This window comes from Anastrepha obliqua, chromosome 1 (genome assembly GCF_027943255.1).
Source record: "Anastrepha obliqua isolate idAnaObli1 chromosome 1, idAnaObli1_1.0, whole genome shotgun sequence".
Classification (NCBI taxonomy): Eukaryota; Metazoa; Arthropoda; class Insecta; order Diptera; family Tephritidae; genus Anastrepha; species Anastrepha obliqua.
In genome coordinates, this window is record NC_072892.1 from 26,742,702 (window position 1) to 26,762,477 (window position 19,776).

Consider the following 19,776-nt stretch of genomic DNA (forward strand, 5'->3'; position numbering starts at 1 on the left):
CTTTGTTAAGCTCGGCCAAAATCGCGTAAGTGGTTATCGCGCCAATCAAGAAGAAGAAGGATGACCAAATCTGGTGATCTATCATCCTTGGAAGTTTACCCGATTCTCCTGATGATTAATGGAGTTATTCACCTTAGCCAATGATAGTGTGAGCTTTGAAAGAAAAAGTGAAAAAAAAAGTTTTTGTTTTCTCAAAAATATGCTTTCTTTTATTCAACGTTTTAGTTCGGACTTTGTTAATTCATATACTTTAAAGCTGTTATATATTTCTCTAGTGTGTTCGAAGCTGGAATACGCCGTCTTTATTTGGATGATTCCATCCTAAAAAAGTCGGTGCTTGCTCATTAATATAAAAAATAAATAAATAAATACAAAAAATAAATATTAGAAGGTATCTTCTCTCCTTCTCCCTCACTTTCGTTTTCGATCTGATAAGTGGGGCGATTGACTCCCTATCGCTACTCGAGAAAACTAATTTCAATATTCTTCAGCGAAGCTTACGAAATCATGAGTTTTTCCTGTTAGGGATGGTCAGAACGAATTATGCGCCAATGCTCCGATTTCTAGAACTCTGACAGAATTTAATTCGCTTTCAAATAGAATTGGTCTAAATTTTTCTTCAACAAAGAACCACTTCAAGTTGCTATTAAATCAATTTTTTAACTAGATTTTAAGAATTCTTTAATATTTTTTCTCAGTAAATTTTAAGAAATGTTATATTTTCTTTCATTCATTACAATGAAACAAGTCAATTATAAGTTTCATTCATTTTTGATTGAATTTTTTTGCATGAATCTGTTGTTCATAATTTGTAAAAAATACTGCATTTTTAGATTATTAAGTGAATAAATAAATAAACATATTTTACGAAAGTTTTTTTTATGACAATTCTATTTTTCTAATAAAAATATGGAGCTGATGTTTGCAAAATTTGTATATTGACGCAGATATCTAAAATGGATTATATTAAAACTGCAATATTTTTATTGAAAACCCCAAAAAAAATAGTAAAAATTGTACGCAAGCTCCACCCAGCAGACGCTTTTGGTAGAATTAAACATCAAAAATAAATTCCTCAAAATCAATCTCTACAGCTTACAATTAAATGCATTAGCAATCAATTTCATCAAACTCATGCACTTTTTCCTATTCAAAATTTGAAAATTTATTTCCCATATTTTTGTCTCTTACAGGCCTTAAATGGATTTCTAATGATTCTGACATGCGAAGGCGAGGTCTTCTTTGCCACGCACAGCATCGAGAGCTATTTGGGTTTTCATCAGGTGAGTAACCAAAGAAAAAAAAAACACAAAACAAAAGCAGATACCTGAGGATATACGAACAAGTCCACAAATAATTATATCTGATACATAATTTTTGATGCTGACATACATACACACGTAGTGCACAAAGCCACATACACGCATTCATAGATTCATAGATGTGGTTCATACATCCTAATAATCAAACTCTTTATTTGTGTCTCGCCTGCGATCGAAATTTTTTTAAATCAATTAAATGGGTATCTGGCATTTCTTTAACATATTTGATTGACTAGCAGGTTTGGTATTTTTGTGAATGAAACCAATAGTTCGACGTTAGAGCACCTCCCTTCGTACGCTACACACACACACTAACACACACTTGCGCTCAGTTGCATACCTGTCGGTATAATTAACGTTTTCCTCTTTTCAAAATCTCTAATTGCTGGTGATTATCCAATGCGCTACCGTCTTTGATTATCGGTTAATTACATTTTGAATGCCACTTTGTCTCTCTTTGTCTTGAACGGAAATTTAACTTTTGAATAGTTGTAAGCCCGTTTTACGACTGGCCTTTGAAATTTATATGTATAAATGTCCACACTACGAATATTACATTGGAATGAGGAAGTCATGTCGCTTGAGGCTTTTGAATATTTGAATGAAAAATAAGATTGCATCCTAAGGGCAAAGAGAGTTTTTCTTTCCTAGCACGAACCTCGATACACCAGTTTACAAAGGTCAATCCATCGGGTCGAGAAGAGCTTGAGTTGAAATTAAATAAGCTACATTACCTCATTGGTATTGGGAAACAAATTGGAGTATATAGTGACTGTCAGGCTGCACTGAAGGTTCTGGAGAACGCAAAGGAACTCTCAAAGATTGTTCAGGAATATAAGAAGAAGCTTAATTCTGTTGCCAGACAGAACACTGCGCTCTTCAAAAGAATGAAATTGTCGATGAATTGAACAACTGTGGAACAGTGATTACCTCACAGGGACCAGAGCCAATAAACGAATCAGTGATTATGTATTGCGTAAAGAGCAATGGTCCAGTCTAGAACGCTGCAGAACTGCAAAGCGTGTTGTGTCAAGCCCGAAAGGAAACCTTTGAACTTTCTTCTAAAACTGGGAATAAAAAACGTTCGGTTGATGGTCGGTATTATTACAGAACACTATCCATGTGATCATCATATGATTACCATTGGAATCATTGAGGACCCGATTAGCCTGTCTTGCTTAGCGGAGGCGGATAGCACTGAGAATTTTCTATGTGCAATTGCTAGAGCAAGGCTACGAATTTTGGGTTGCGATGTCATGAGGATGTATAATATTCATTCTCTCAAACTGGCGTATATTTTCAGATTTACCAAAGAATATGTCAACTGTATCGGAAGTTTTGCTTAAAGTTTGTCGATTAGTCCCACGTGCCAGACTTTTTCGAACGCCTTTAGACTAGTCTACGCACTTGGTCTATTGTAGAAAGATTTTCTCTCAACCCAAATTGGTGAGTATGTATGACTTTTTTTTTCTTGCTCACTCTTCTCGGGAGCATAGGGCCTCGACAAGACTCTTCCATCGTACACGGTTCTGTTCTATTGTTTTTGCACCGTTCCTTTTCCAAGTGTTTTTCGTCGACCGCGACCTCTGCTCCCTTGCGGTTTTCAGTCCAGAGACATTCTCGTGATGCTATCTGGTGGTTTTCTCAATGTGTGACCCATCCATCGCAACTTTCTGCGTTTGATTTGCCTAAGGGTGGGTTCCTCATTCGTTAATCTCCACAGTTCGTCATTACTTATGGTGTTTGACCATAAAGCGGTAGGTATGATGCAGAGGCATTTGTTGACGAAAGATTGTAACCTCTGTGTGGTGGTGTTAGGGACTAGTCATGTTTCACTTCCGTACAACAATACGGACTTCACGCATGAGCTGAATATTCGTTGTTTAGTGCGCCTGAAGATTTACGAACTACCCCATACTGTATGCCCGAATGCCGCCCTTGCTTTGTTTAGCCTGCAGTTGACATCTTCATCTGATCTACCATCTGCCGTGATGATGCAGCCGAGCTAGCAGAAACTTTCGACAAATTCCACCGGATATCCGTCATTTAATATCTGCCTTGCGTTATTGTGGTTAACTCTCATAGCCTTGGTCTTGGGGATGTTGACCTTCAGTCCGACCGTGTATGCCAGCGCGACTAGTCGTCCGCCTTCGCTTGCATTTTAGAGAGTTTGTGAGAGTGGAGGCAGATGTCATCGGCGAAGTCCAGGTCCTCCAGATGTCTGGTGAAACTCCATACGATGCCTCTTTTGTGCAGGATCAGTTGGCTCATGACGTCAACAAGGACGATGGCGAAGAGAACGGGCGACAGAGGACAAGCTTGCTTTACGCCTGTGTTGGTAGTGAATGGAACGCTGATATCGCCCTTCTGAAGCACTGCCAGTTCGGAGTTCTCGTAGAGGACTTTGATGAGGCGGATTATCTTGGCGGGAACTCCCTTTCTACTCAGTGCCAGCCATATTGCGTCTCGTTTGATAGTATCGAACGCCTTCTTGATGTCTACGAACAGCATATAAAACGAGGAGCGCCACTCGACTGATTATTCTACTACAATACAAAGTTTTTTGTGTTGGATTGGTGGCGGCTACAATTTTGTAGATGGTGCTAAGTAGAGTTATTCCTCGCCAGGTGCCACAGTCACGCAGGTCGCCTTTCTTGGGCAGCTTTACGATGGCTTCTTAAAGCGCGATAATTTCTTTTCAGCGGTAGGCAAATAGCTTCTCAAACAGTTTTCCCAACAATGCAAGTAACGAGATTGGGCGTCAAGAAGCTGCATCATTTCCTGGTTGGGGTTTGGTTTGGTTATCAGGTTAAAACCGGGGCTTTTCTTCTTTTTCAACTTAGATATTTGAGAAATCGCTTCCGCAGGGCGTAGTTGGTTTAATTTTGCAGGATTCTTTGACATCAGGAGGTGGGATTAAGCTATCAATTATTCCATGGGGTTGAAATGCCCTATTACGCGAAAGCTTCAGCGTTCTGAAAATAATAATAAAAACTCTTTAATCACCTCATGGAGTAACATCTTTTTTTAATCTAATATTTTTTGGTACTGCTATTTTCGAATATATGTATAACACATGGGCTGAAAAGTCCCGGGCCTAACAAAGAAAAAAATTTTTTTCTTCAAAATTAGCTTTATTCAGCAACGTAATTTCCATCGAGAACAACGCAACCATTCCAGCGCTGCTCTAGCATTTCAATGCCACTTTTGTAGAATGATTTATCTTTCGCCTCAAAAAAGGCCTCATCTTCAGCTCTTCAGCGATAACCTCTTCATTCGAGCGAAATCTCATACCAGCGAGCATTTTTCGAACAGCCAATGGTCAATAGCAGCCCAACCTGGTGAATACGGTGGATGTGGGAGCAATTCGAAGTTCAACTCATGTACTTCTGGCATTGTTTTAATTTATTATATATATAAAGTTGCAGTTCATCCGATTTTTTTTTTTTGTACATAAATTTCCAGTTCTGTTTCTAATGTTGTCCCTAACGAACGTTTTTTGTCAGTAGATCATAGTCTAGTATCTGCCTCGCTAATTTGCATTTGCTTATCATAACTTGGCGCCTTTTGTGTCATTTATTATCTACAATATAACCATGACGGAAGCTCAAAAGGTAGTGAGCTGAGTGCTTCGCGTTAGTACTAGTCCTGAAATAGAGTTCCGTAGCTCAACATTTCTCAGCGGGCTATACACATAAGTAAATATGTATGTGTGTGTGAAATATAAATGTTTTTGAATTTATTCGTTGATTTACCAATTCAATAAACAATTTTGTATCAATTTTCGTATTACACACAAATATACATAGGCACTTACATCCAATGCAGCCGATCAGCTGCGCAATATCCAGTTGAAGTCTTAATTTTTAATTGAGATGCCAAAGTAGGCGGTGCAAATGTCGATTTACACATTTACAACTAAATTAAAAATTGCACAAGCACTCGCACATGTCTTCAATACTACCAACAAACTTCCATACTTGCAGTATAAACAAAAAATCACACATTAATGCCAGCGAATGTTTGTGTGTGTGTGTATGTGAGCAATACAAATATTGTTTTAACAATTGAATTGCATCCTGATATCGATGTCAGAAAGTTGCAGCACGAGCGACTTAGCAAATGCGTTGCAACCCAAATCATGTAGCAGGATTTTTTTTTAGATTTTTCGCTGCAACAGTTAAGCACACAAGCAGAGAAAAAACTATAAAGAGTGCATGAAAATACAAAACTAAAATGAAAACCAAATAAATGCAACAGAAAAGTGTGGCAAATGTGCAGCACTTGCCCACCAGCGGCTCAAAATATATGTAACTTTTCATATGTACGTTTGTGTGTTTGTTGTAGTTTTTGTTTGCAATATTAGCGCAGAACAAACAAATCTGCAAGATAATAAGATTACGAACACACCTTCGCGCTCAGGGCAGCAGAAAAGCTCATTTGCTGCCAGCTAACCCAGTATTTATCCAGCTTACAAGGTAAACAAGAGCGAGCAGCAGCAGTTACCGGAATTCCCTACACACACTTACGCGCACACTCATGCACACACACATGTAGATGCTGTGTTCCTACTACAATTCAATTGAATTCTGCCAGCAAGAAGAATCCGCAAATGCGTTCGTTTTAACGCCATTCAAAAGCTACAGCAATAATCAGCTAAATAAATATATAAACGCTGAACCAAGCAGTAATCGATTGCATCTGCCCTTTTGTTGCACTCGCGCTGTTGCTCTTGCTTCCCTGTCGTTCTTTAGGTTGTTTGCCTTTTGTTTTATTTCGCTTAGCAACGCTCTGCGATTGCGCAATCCACCCGCTGATCTGATTTTTATTTATAGTCGGTCTGTGGCAGCGCCAGCCGAAGTCAAACGGCAAAACAAGTGCAGGCAATGTAGTGCTGGCAAGTCTTTCCTACGCTTATCCTCACCCTTTTTTTGCCAGCTTCTCATTGCTTTTTCAACTATACGCGGATACCTGGTATATGTACATACATATATTTCGGTATCGGGAATGTTGTCACATTAAGTTTTCGTTATAGTAAAAAATTAAATAAATGCATAAAATTACTAATTCAATTTTGGGTACATGGGTAGGGTGGGTTGCTCCAGCTGCAGTCATGCAACTACGAGTATACTTTGATGCAAAGCAAGTTCCATTGGGGTAACACCAGTCTCCATATCCCTATCAGTCCTATCGCAAAATCTAATATTTCGATACCTTTTTAACCTATTAATCTCTGTAGTCTGTTAGGTATTTCTGTTAAATTTTTAATAAAAAAAAAAATTTTCCAAAATATTCTCTTCATTCTAACAGATCTTCTTCTTCTCAATTCATGTGTTCCACAGTGGGACAAAGAGTTCGCCAATTATTGTTTTGGATGTCATCGTGTGATTGATGCGCATTGTAGAGGATTCAATTGTAGAACCAATTCCATTTCCGTTTTAACATGAATTTTGCACCTCCAAATCCGATATGCATGTTGCCGAAGCAGGTTGATTTGCGCAAAAATGTGGGTACCACTCGAAGACTGGTTTCAATTCGGGTTTACACTCATTTTTATTCTGTAAAATTGCAATTAGCTCGAGAAAAGTAAATCGATAAGTTACCAGCCTAAGGAATCAATAAAAAAAGGCCGCCTCTAACCTGAGGAACACTCGGCTTTTCGCTACGAGACAGATGCTGCAAAACTTCAGGGGTCGTTTAAATCATATATGACAAAGTAAACCCCAACGAAGCTTCCTCTCTCGTTAGCCTTAACCATACCTCCCATCCGTGGAAATCTTCAGTATGGTTGATACTAGGGTGTATCGCGTGGAAGTGATCGAAGCAACTGAAGAATTAGATAGTTGATAGGAGCTACCTGAGCTGTTCGCTCCGAGACGGATGCTGTAAACTGTATCCTGTTATCAAGTACCTTCTTCTTCTTCTTCTTAGTGGCACTACAACCGTATGTCGGTTTTGACCAAATCTATAACATTGCGCCGTCTAACTCGGTTTGCTGCTTGCTATCGCCAGTTGGGGACACCGAGTGCTGCAAAATTATGCCTCACTTGATCTCCACAACAGAAATTGGGGTTTCCTCTTCTTCGCCGTCCACCAATGGGTTCCCTCTCAAAGGATTGCCGTGCCGAAGCACTTTTGTTCATTTTCGAGGCATGGCCAAGCCAGCGCAGCTGCTGTATCTTAATACGCTTCACTATGTCCACATCTCGGTATCGCTCATACAACTCGATGTTCCTTCGAATACCGAACTCATTTTCGCCTACGCGAAGAGGACTAAATATTTTTCGCAGAATTTTTCTTTAAAACGCTCCCAGTGCTCTCTCATCAGTTGTCGTCATGGTCCAAGCTTCTTATCACGTAGGTAACGCCCAAAATTCAAGGCATCATAACTTTAATGAAAGCTAAACGGTCCTCGGTAAACACATTCCAAACAGTAACCCTAAATTTCCCGAATGTATGTAAAAAACCTCGTTAGGCGCTTGGCTATCGAAAAAGATGCCATAAATATGCCTTTCAAACCTTTTAGGAGGTTTATGATGCGCAGCTTGAGATTAAGTCTTAAAACCGGAATTAGTAGGTCATACGCCCCATGCAATTAAAGGTTTACAACCAGGTCTATGTATATGTACATGCGCTCGTTCAGATCAGACCAGGAAACCTCAAAGGATTTTTCTCAGAGACAAATGATTCTCAGAGAGTAATAAATTTTGAAGTAGTGACGTCAAATGGCCTTTCGGTCAAACGTGAGTGCTTCACAGCAATGAGTAGTGACTTTTTGTGGGTTAAAGCAAATGTAGTCGGCCATCTTGGCGATGTTAATTCGGCATCCGTTCCAGAAAATAAGACTATTAAACTGTTCATGTCAGAATGTGGTTAAGGCAGTCACATGAATGAATTATATATATATATATAATTGGCGCGTACACCCTTTTTGGGACACAAATGGAGGGACCTACAGTTTCAAGCCGACTCCGAACGGCAGATATTTTTATGAGGAGCTTTTTCATGACAGAAATACACGCGGAGGTTTGCCATTGCCTGCCGAGGGGCGACCGCTATTAGAAAAATGTTTTTCTTAATTTTGGTGTTTCACCGAGATTCGAACCAACGTTCTCTCTGTGAATTCCGAATGGTAGTCATGCAACAATTCATTCGGCTACGCCGAATTAGTTCCATATATAAATAACCAAATTAGTAAATTTTAATCAAATCGCTAAACGAAATATGAACAGATTTTAAATAATTTTTAAAACGAAATGTGGATTAAAAAATTATGAAAGTAAAATATCTACCACCAAAACTTCAATTCTGATAGGTTACCAAGGCTTAAACTTACTTACTATCTTTTTTACTTACTTATTATCTAATTTATAAACACTTTTACAGTCTTACGTCTTATTTAGTCATATATAACAAATTTTTTCTCAGTACTGTACTCACTCTAAATAATATATTAAATCTCATGAGCCAAAAGGCGCTTGGAAGAACAAAAGCGGCACATACGAAAAACTCGACTGTGCACCAAAAATGTATGTATGTCTCAATTTGGCGCAGCAACTCCTTATTTCATGAATCAGACAGCAAAATAAAAGCATACACAACAACAACTAACCCGTAGTATCTCGATTGACCTGCGCAAGCGCACGGATCCGCAACCAGGTTTTCAATTTGTCCGACGTATGATTTATAAGCCGTTGTGCCAATAAAGAAATCAATAAGCATTAAAAAAGAGAAAAGGCGCAAAGTAAAAAATCCAAACAAAAATATCTGAAACGAAAAAAAGTAAAAATAAAAAAAAACATACTGCATTACGGCTACTGACCTCACATTTCTTGTGGTTTCTTTATTTTACGTTTGCTGCTTTTTTTAATACATATTTTTCCTGCTCTCTCTCTCTCTCTCTCCCTCTCACTTGCAGTCGGACATCGTGCATCAGTCCGTTTACGAACTAGTCCATTCCGAAGATCGTGAAGAGCTGCAGCGACAGTTGTTGTGGAACTCTTTCCTACCCGCCGATATGTCCACCATACAGTTGACCGATACGTTAGCGCCCGATAAGGCGCTCTATCTGGAGCGTAGCTTCACTGTGCGATTTCGTTGCTTGCTCGATAACACTTCCGGTTTTCTGCGGCTAGACATACGTGGACGCATCAAGATTTTACATGGTCAAAATCGCAAAACAGAAGAGCCACCACTGGCATTGTTTGCCTATTGCACACCCTTCGGACCGCCCAGTCTACTGGAGATACCGCACAAGGAGAATATGTTCAAGTCAAAGCATAAATTGGATTTCTCACTTGTCTCCATGGATCAACGGTGAGTAAGAAAAGCAGATGGAAGATGTACCTCTTGGAGTATCTATAACTGTTTGTTGCTATTTTTGTTATTATTAAATGCCATCGGCACGGCAGGGGTAAGCACGTTTTGGGTTACTCGGATGCAGAACTAGTCAATATGGGCGGCTACGATTTGGTGCACTACGATGACTTGGCTTACGTGGCCAGTGCGCATCAGGAATGTGAGTAGAAGAGCTCGTGTGGAGCTTTTATATTTTTTGCCTACATACATATATATGTATTTATATGTTCATATTATGTATATGCATGATTTTTTCTCAAACTTTTAGTACTGAAAACGGGTGCTTCCGGAATGATCGCATACCGATATCAAAAGAAGAATGGCGAATGGCAATGGCTGCAAACGAGGTTGGTATTTTCTCAATAAATTTATGTTTTGTATTTATAAGTATGTAGTTAAATGAGGCACTAATAGAAAAAGATCATAGAGGTATTCGTGAAGAAATATAGGTTAGGCGACGTTATGCTGGCTGGCCAAAGCCACGTAGAGACCATTTTGGCACATAGCAATACCAAATCAGAGTCCTATTTTTAGCGAGGATATGTCGCGCTCAGGATGCGCGTACTGTTCGTGAATTTTAGGAGTCGCTCAAGCTTCAGTTCAGGGATACAATCTAGTATTTCAAAACTGAGAGCACCCAGGTGGCACAGTCTAGTTTTCGAGAGAGCCGGACAGCAACATAGTAGATGCTTCAGGGTTTCTTTTATACCCAGCTCATTACATTTCCTGCAAGTACCGTTGAGAGTTAGATTTAGTCAGTAATCATACGCTGCAACTAGCCCGTACCCTGTTAGTGCACCAACTAAAGTTCTACACTTCCTTCTATCGAACGCTTTAACCGAATCAGTATACCCATCATCGTATGCGCGTTTATACATGAACCTAGCAGCTTTGCAATCGGTTAAACTAAGCTGCTTGCCTTTCGCCTTCCTCAACAGGTGATCCTCTACTTATTTTTTGAATTATGCGCAGGCGTTTAAGTACCAGACTTATTTAATCCCCTCTAAGTATTTCGCCTTCCTTTACTATTTCGTCCACCTCATTTCCCTCTATGCCTATATGCTCCGGAATCCAATAGACACAAAGCCTTCGATTACGAGTGAGCTTGTTAATTTCTTTCTTGCATTCATGGACATTTTTAGATGATAGCCGCTTGGCTATCCACGTAGAAGTTTATTGCGCACTTAATTGTTGATTCTGTACGTTCAGTCTCTGCTGCCTTATTTAAAGCAAAGACCACAGCTCGAAACGCAGTGCAATAGTTAGGGAGCTTAAATGACTTTTTGATGCTTAATTCCGCACCATATATGCTAGCGCTAACCCCATCTTCCATTTTTGATCCATCGGTAAATACATTGATGATGCTACTTCTCAGAACTAAGCCTTGTGTCATCCATAGTCTGCGATAACGGTCTTTAGTGGTTTTCCGAAGGAGCCTATAGTCTGATTTGGCCGTGTCATTCCCATGGAGCGAAGGTTCTAGAGGTAAGCTGTTCGGTTGTTTGAAACCCCACAGCTTAGTTTGTAGCCCGATTTTCTGCAAGGAGGTCAATCGTTGTTAGGTTGATGATAGCCTCAAGAAAGAAAGATAGTTCCACACACTTAATTCACTTGTCTAAGAGCAGTGCAAGGCGGCCGCCGTAGCCGAATGGGTTGGTGCGTGATAACCATTCGGTATTCACAGAGAGAAAACACCAAAATTAAGAAAACATTTTTCTAATAGCGGTCGCCCCTCGGCAGGCAATGGCAAACCTCCGAGTGTATTTCTGCTATGAAAAAACTCCTCATAAAAATATCTGCCGTTCGGAGTCGGCTTGAAACTGTAGGTCCCTCCATTTGTGGAACAACATCAAGGCACACCACAAATAGGAAGAGGAGCTCGGCCAAACACCTAAATAAAGGGTGTACGCGCCAATTATATATATATATAAGAGCAGTGCTTCCAATGCAAATATGTTTGGTTTAATTTAAGATGAGCTGCCTCTTGATCCATAATCTTTGAGCTCTCGCTTATCCAGGTTGTGTATGTTAAACGATTTGTGTCAAAGTTTACCATAAAGGGACTTCCTCGCTATTTTTTAATGTTTTTTTTCTTCTTGATTTTTTGTTTGTTTTCGTTTGCTTCTGCCTACTTTGTTAATATTTTTTTACTCCAATGTAGAAATGTTCTATTATTGCCTCATTTAGTAAAAGTATATTGATTCGGAAGGTAGCATATGAAATACAGTCTGGTGATAGCTCAGTACATTGATCTCTAAAAACAAAAATAAACTGGTCAACTTGAGAGAAATGAGGCTATGGAAAGAAATCGTGAAATAGAAATTAGATGAGATTTAATTTCCAGTAGGATTCTAGCCTCCAATCAGATCAAGCAGAATAAAGCTTTGTAGAGTTACAAGCCGTGACTGACCCCCTTTTTGTTAAGGAACTTCTTAAGGTTCTTCTTCCATAAGCTGTTTATCATGAGCACTTAGAGCACACGTATTCTTTCTTTTTGGGTTGGTAAAGACACCTTAAGGTCACAGATACTTAGACTATTAACTATTATATAGGGCCACCCCTGCTTTGCAAGCGACCATGTCGAATAATACAATACAACTATCAATCTGTTGATCAACCGTTCATATAGAAATACAAGGGTCTGGTTTTTGGGATAGGAGTTGTGGTAGTGCGCTACCCTCAATTGGCCTCTCGCCGTGGGACTACCGTGAAGTATTAATATACTTCGCGAAGGGAAGTAGCTGCCGCTGCCGTAACTCAGTCTTACCGGACGCCTTTTCTCTTTCATAGTATCGACGGAGCATATTTTGCACAATGTTTTCGGCAAAGGAGGTTCTCCAAAGTCTCTATAAAGTTTTTCTTTTGCAGAACGGAAGCGTGAACTTGTGAAGAATATGTGGCAAACGTCCACTACAACGTTTTCGTCGCAATAGGAGTTGTCGTCGTAGTTGAATCTGTCGTAGTTGGCCTCGTTAGCCAAAGCTTTAGATTGGTAATGCATTTATGCGTTTCCCTTTTGTAGAGTTACCTCAACTTGTTTGACACTCAATTCTCTCGTAACGCCGCGCGAGTAGACGAGCTTATAGGTCTCTGTGTTGTCACTATTTGGGCAGCTTCTATTGCTAGTAGATATGTTTAGGGCTGCATCGTCGGAGACCATTTTAAATGCGCAACATATTCGTAGTGGGCACAGCCGATAGGTAGACTGTAGTCTTCGAAAGTATGAAACAAGTTGTGTTTTGGTCGCCCAAATTCATGAACCATACAAAATTTAGCTTTTTACAACATTAGCTAGGAGCTAACGCCTATTTTGGTACTCGCCCAGTCGTAGTGGCGTTATTTTTGTTGCGACACTCGAGGTATGCTTTGAAATAAAGCCTTCTCCAGGTATTTGATTGTGGAAGCGGGAGATATGTTGAAGTCCCCGATTACAAAAGTGACCTCTTCTGGCTTTTTTGGTCTTTTGTTGCGCTAGTCCGAGGGGACGTTGATGTATTTGTAAGCGAACAATGCAGGTTTGCTGCAGAATCCAAAGCGATTGAGTGCTTTGCTAAAGCGAAAAAAATTTTTGGGTCGTGCTCCATGAGATCAAAATCACTGAACATTGACATAAACAATCCAATGCAATATCTTTATGCTCAAGCTACATGTCACAGAGACCGCATGACAGGACCCACATGACAGGAGCCGTTAACTTCTCCTTTCCACTCACAGTGATTTGAAAATTAAATTTAATAGAGTTTCGAAGAAATGTTTAAGTTCCTTTACTGGTTCGTATGCCTGCCAATTTAATGATTCCAAATTTGTTAAGTTCTAATACTTGGTGAATAGAAGTCATGCAGGCGGTATTACAAGTATCATTTCAGAAGGTTCATGTAATTCCAGTCTAAACTCAGTAGTCTCAACCTTTCTATAGATTAAAGGGCTTACTCCAATTTGAAGAATATTTATGACCTCTGCATTTTTTTTAGTCCTGTCTTCTTTGCCTAATAATTATTTAATTTCATCAATACTAACTAAACCATCATCTCCAGCTCACGCCTAGTCTACAAAAATTCCAAACCCGACTTTGTGATCTGTACTCATCGGCAGCTGATGGACGAGGAGGGACACGATTTGTTTGGCAAACGGACAATGGACTTCAAAGTGAGTTACTTGGATACCGGACTGGCATCTACCTACTTCTCAGAGGCAGATCAGTTAGTCGTGCCGCCAAGTACTTCACCAAATGTGCTGCCTCCGCCAGTCACACCAACGCGGCCAAATCGACGCTATAAAACACAACTGCGTGACTTTCTCTCCACTTGTCGGACGAAACGTAAAATGCAGCAGCAACCACAACAGACATCGCCGCTAGGGCAGGTAAGTCAAAAAAGATTTACTTCTACAACAAAAAATGGTTCTAAAAGGAAGTGAATTGTTAAGCAACGCCGGTATTTTCACTTTCAGGTCACCTCGCCTGCGCCCGTAGTCGAATACCTGCCTGACCCCGCTGTGGCTGTCGCCGCCGCCTATTCCAATCTGAATCCCATGTACACCACCTCGCCCTATGCGACCGCCGCGGATAACATCTACATGGGCACCTCAGTGCATTCGACCAATTTCTATCCCGTTACCGAGAATCTCTTCCATCAGTATCGACTGCAGGGCGTGAGCAGCTACTACACGGACTATCACCATTCCGGTGCGCCCACTTCAGCTTATGTGACAAATGGCTTCCTGCCCTACGATGGCTATACGATTGCGCCTAAAGACGACAAGTGGCAGGATACGGGGAAATATTATAGCGGCTATAGTAGCGGGTATGGCAGTCCCACATCGACGCCACAGGTGAGTCCGTGCTACTTTGGCGGCCATTTTCACGCTCACAACAACAATGTGTTGCACGATTCGTTGTAGCAAGTTCCACTGAAGACGCCGAAATCTTCACCGCACATCATGGAAGTGGTGTCATGTTCATCAGATGGACCCTCACCAATAGATGGCAGCGCTGCTGCTGCTGCCGCCGCCGCCGCTGCCGCTGCTGCCTCTGCGCATGCGGCCAATGTGAACAGCAATGCGAATGTAACAACGAATGGTGGTAATGGCGGTGGTGGCGGCAGTGTAACGCCAAAACTCGAAATGGCGCCAACACAACAGGATCCCTACGAGCGGCAGACGGTATTGATGTGGGGTTCACAGTCTAGTGGCATACCGATAAACAGCATCGGCGGCGGCAGCAGTAGACGCCACCATAGCAACGCCGAACGATCGCCACAGAGTACGCCACTCACCAATGGACTCAGCTATGCCAATAATAACAACAATAACGAAAATGAGGTGGTGAGCGCAAAGTGGAATGGCAGCGCAAGCGCCAAAGAAAGCAAAAATGCCGCCACTCCAGATAATTATCAGCTCCAGCACGATGACTCTGGTCTATATTCTTCTTCCTCGCACACAACTTCGCCGCAGCAGCAGCAGCAGGTGGCACCTCCAACCCAACAACAATCAACACGATCAACACAACGTCCCAGCGGCAACTCGGTGGCTGATCAACAACTTCCTAATACCACTGCCACGCACTTGACGCACCCGCAATCCCAACAGCACCACCTACACACCCATGCGCACGGTCACGGTCATATGCAGCACGCGGGTGGTGGAAGTGTCAGTGCCTCTAATGCCTCCTCTGCCATCATACCGCTGCACATGCACTCAGCGTCAGCAGACGCAGATTCAGCGCCAGCGCCCGCATCAGCAACCGCAGTAGCGGCGGCGGCGGCAGCAGCTGCAGCTGCGTCGGCAGCACATCAACACGCACAATCACAGCACGCAGCGGCGGCGGCAGCTCACCATCACGCTCATCATCATGCCCACGCGCACGCCCATACGCATGCACATGCGGCACACGCGCACGCGCATGCTCACGCTCACTCTCATCACCATCACCATCACGCGCATGCGCATACGCACGCTGCTCATGTAGCAGCGAATGGCAGCGAGGTATGGAGTCCTGCATACTCGCAATACTCGCATTCGTATTTCACTTATCACCATCATCACCATCACCATGCCACCAACAACACAATCAGCACTGCAAATTCTGCTTCTTCTTCTAATTCTTCCAACACTGCACACGGCTCACATGTTGTGGCGGCTGCAGCTGCTACGCAGCATGCCGGAGGCGCTTTGTGAGCCTAGTTACTAGAGTATCCACATCATATTAAGTTATAGAAGAGATTAGATTCATTGAAATGTAAATGTAGTTTGGAGGCGAGACAAAGGCGACAACATAAAATTGGCACTTATTTTGGAAGACTTTTCTCATACTTGCTTCTGCATTGACCTTCCCAATCCTGTGCAAAGTCCTGTGAGAATACCCGTGAGCATTCTCAGTTTATCCTTGGGGCCTTCGGGAGGGTTATAAGTTGCTTAAACCGCTTTTGATTGTAAGGAGTTTGCCTGGCTACACCTGGCCCATAATTTGGTACCAGCTAACCTCCCTTAGCCTGCTGAGGGGCCATATCGATCAGAAAAAACTTTTTCTATTATTTGATGTTCATGTACGAAGATTCGAACCTACGCACTCCCGAATGGTAGTCATACACGAACCCATTCTACTGGCCGTCGCCCTTCGGCAGGCAATGGCAAGCTCCTCATAAAAACTATTTGCCATTCGGAGTCGGCTTCAAACTGTAGGTCCCTCCATTTGTAGAGTAAAATCAAGACGAACACCACAAATAGGAGGAGGAGCTCGTCCAAGCAGCTAACAGAAATGTACGCGCCAATTATTTATTTATTTTTTATTTAACCTGCATTAGCCTTAGCTATTCATTATTAAGTTTCTTCTTGATGGTTTGTTGTCCCAAATCAAGGAAGGGCTCGTGTCCTATTGGTAACGAGGCCGCAGCCTCTCTGTGTCCTGGTACCCAAATGAGTTACTCAAGGACCAGTGAGAACTTATCCTCACAGGATGACAGTGCCTTGGATATCGTCTGACTGTCACTAAGAACGGCAATTCGCTCATTCCAGAGTTTCCTGCCTAAATTCAGCTGTGCACATAGACACCATCGCTGGGAAGTGGCTTGGAAACCTACCCAGCGGCACAGAACGATTTGTTCAGTGGCCATATATTCCAGCGATTATGCCTTCTGTTATCCTCGAAGCAATTGTATACTAGTGCAGGATACACTCTTCGAGTTTCCTTTCAAGTGCAGTTGCACTCCAGTTTACTTTATCATCCAGTTCAATGCTGAGCTTCTTCTCGAATTTACTGTCTTTAGTGATATCATTATCGGGTCGCTGGGCAAGTGGGATATGCAGGCTCAGTGGGGTAGTTGACACACAAGTATTCTCACTTCAGCACTCTGCGTCAATTAATTGCCAATTTTATGTTGCTTGCTTATTTTCTTAGTAATTAGTGATTAATTTCCGCACTCGAACCACTTTTCTGACTTCTGCAAAACGAAAAAAATATTTATAGATTTTTTAAATAAATTGTACTCACATTCCTATAGACTTAGTGCATACATATAAATATGATTTTGTAGCTATATATGTTGATATTGTTATTGTTGTTACGTAAATTAATGTTGTAAAAATGTGCAATGTACACCACCACTAGTATTAGCTCCAACACTATCAAATTAATATCTACAATTACATATCTACATAAATATGTAGTGAATATTACCGAACTCAGCTACTAACAATGAAAATTTCTTACCTCCTTCATCCCAAAAACAAAACAAAACAAACCACAACAACCAACCAATCATCAACAGATATTGCTCAGCCATCAACAACAGCAACAATTGGAGCAGCAGCAGCAACAGCAGCTGGAACTGCAGCAACTCAGCTATGCCAGCCAATTGCAAACACTACCCAATTGCAATTCCACAGCATCCACCAGCTCATCGCCCACCTGCCACTCACCCAATGGCGGAAGTGGTGCAGCAACAGTTGCCGTCGCTGCAGCCGCCACCGCCGGTCAAATAGCGCTGCTAAATGGCAGCAGCAATCACAGTGAAACAGATATCGCAAATGAAGCCACCGCTGCGTACCATCATCATCATCAGCTGACCATCATAGCACCAATAGTAATTACACCCGCGTCGATGGTGAATGGTGAGGACGCGCTGCCTTTGAGCACTGCGTTGCAGCCCATACATGCCAGCGAAGTGAGGACCACATCAATAGCATCGGCGCTCAATGGTATTGATGTGAACAGCGGCGCACTGCGCCACAATCTGACGCATCACTCCGCCACTCAGCCTCATTCCGCACATCTGTTGTCACACACGGCGCTGACCTATGCGTCAAATGCGGCCACAGCGACGTACTTGATTAGCGGCAGTGGCGGCCCGGCGGTGATTGGAGGTAGCAGCAGTGTCGGTAATGGCAGTATTGGTAGCAACATCAACGATCACATAACGGCAAATGGGAATCCATTGTGTTCCTTTTCGGAAGTGACCAACACGCTGCTGAATCAATAGGCGAATGATCGGCGGCGGATGGTGGGTGAAAACGAAGGAATTGTGCAGAGGTAATTGTGCGTTATCTATGTGCATTTAAAGCGAGGTATACGAAGCAAGAAATGTGTAAATATTGAAGATACAGTGCTGTGCAAAAATAAGCAGTTAAAATAAACTCGGAAATTTGTATGAAATTTGATCTTTTCAAGTTGATGTGCAGGGGCTTTCCACCCTATAAAGACTTTTGGAAAACAAACTTCATTCACACTCTTCATGAATAACATCTGAAATTTGAATTGAGTTTCGCTAATAATAAATACCAGTTTCCAGATTATGAGATGAGGCTATAAAAAATAAAGGCTACCGAAACTTAAAGTTTTCCTTATATATTTTTATGTTCACCTAACTCTCTTATCGTTCTTAGGGCATTATAAAAGGTGGGTAAGTTGGAAAGGCCGGTGTTGATTTTGAATAAAATACAGTTTATTTAGGAAATTATTGTCACGTATAGAACAAAGTATTGGCCAAATGGCCGCCACGGCCTCGGCGGCACACCTCCATCCGATGGTCAACATTTTCGATGACGCTGAAGCATAATTGAGGTTCTATGCCGTTAATGTGCCGAATTATGTCATCCTTTAGCTCTTGAATTGTTGCTGGCTTATCGACGTACACATTTTCTTTCAAATAACCCCAAAGAAAGAAGTCCAACGGTGTCAAATCACATGATCTTGGCGGCCAATTGACATCACCGCGACGTGAGATTATTCGGCCATCAAATGTTTCGCACAAAAGAGCCATTGTTTCGTTAGTTGTGTGACAAGTGGCACCATCCTGTTGAAACCACATATCCTCCACATCCATATCTTCCAATACGGACCATAAAAAGTTCATTATCATCTCACGATAGCGAACACTATTCACAGTAACTACCTGACCGGCCTCATTTTGGAAAAAATACGGCCCAATGATGCCGCCGGCCCATAAACCGCACCAAATAGTCACTCTTTGTGGGTGAATTGGTTTTTCGGCAATCACTCTTGGATTATCATTCGCCCAAATGCGGTAATTCTGCTTATTGACGAATCCACTGAGGTGAAAATGTGCCTCATCACTGAAGATGAAGATGAAGTACGCGATATGTATTTTGGTTTGAACGCCCGTTTTCATAATAAGCCTGAATAACTTTAACGCGTTGCTCGATTATGTATCTTTCCATAGTTCAAATTGAGTTAGTCTGAAATTGAAAAATGTCAAATGAAATGCAGAAAAAACTTGACGTTTGGGTGTGGTTCACATTCAACATGGGCTCTTGAAATTTAACCACCCTTTATTTAAGCCTGCAGGTAAAGCAGGTATGCTAGGCTTGCCTTTTATGCTTTTATATAGTTCATTGTTTTTCAAAATATTCTTTTGCATTCGCTTGAATCAATTTTCAAAGCACTTTTGCCATTCAAGAGCGGACACTTCCAAAACGAGCAGTTCTGTTATTACGGCAGCTTTTTCCAACAGCACTTGCCTGTCTGTTCGTACGTCAGTTTCTTCTTATATTTATAAATCTTCCAAATTTCGGGTAGACGCTTCAATAACTTCTTCAGGCGTTGAAAAATGTTGGCCACGCATTTCATTTTTGATATTCGACA

The 19,776-nt window shown here is 41.6% G+C and overlaps 1 protein-coding gene across 1 annotated transcript in view; it reads left to right on the top strand.

The window, feature by feature from the left end:
• Nucleotides 1-18,154, top strand: part of LOC129235913 (uncharacterized) — a 202,275-nt gene extending 184,121 nt beyond the window's left edge. The window contains exons 4-11 of the mRNA XM_054869987.1: nt 1,194-1,283; nt 9,241-9,638; nt 9,734-9,840; nt 9,949-10,027; nt 13,715-14,042; nt 14,130-14,510; nt 14,580-15,662; nt 17,444-18,154. Coding sequence (XP_054725962.1) covers nt 1,194-1,283; nt 9,241-9,638; nt 9,734-9,840; nt 9,949-10,027; nt 13,715-14,042; nt 14,130-14,510; nt 14,580-15,662; nt 17,444-18,154 — 3,177 coding nt within the window. The remainder of the gene's footprint in view (nt 1-1,193; nt 1,284-9,240; nt 9,639-9,733; nt 9,841-9,948; nt 10,028-13,714; nt 14,043-14,129; nt 14,511-14,579; nt 15,663-17,443) is intronic.
• The last annotated feature ends 1,622 nt before the right edge of the window (nt 18,155-19,776 follow it).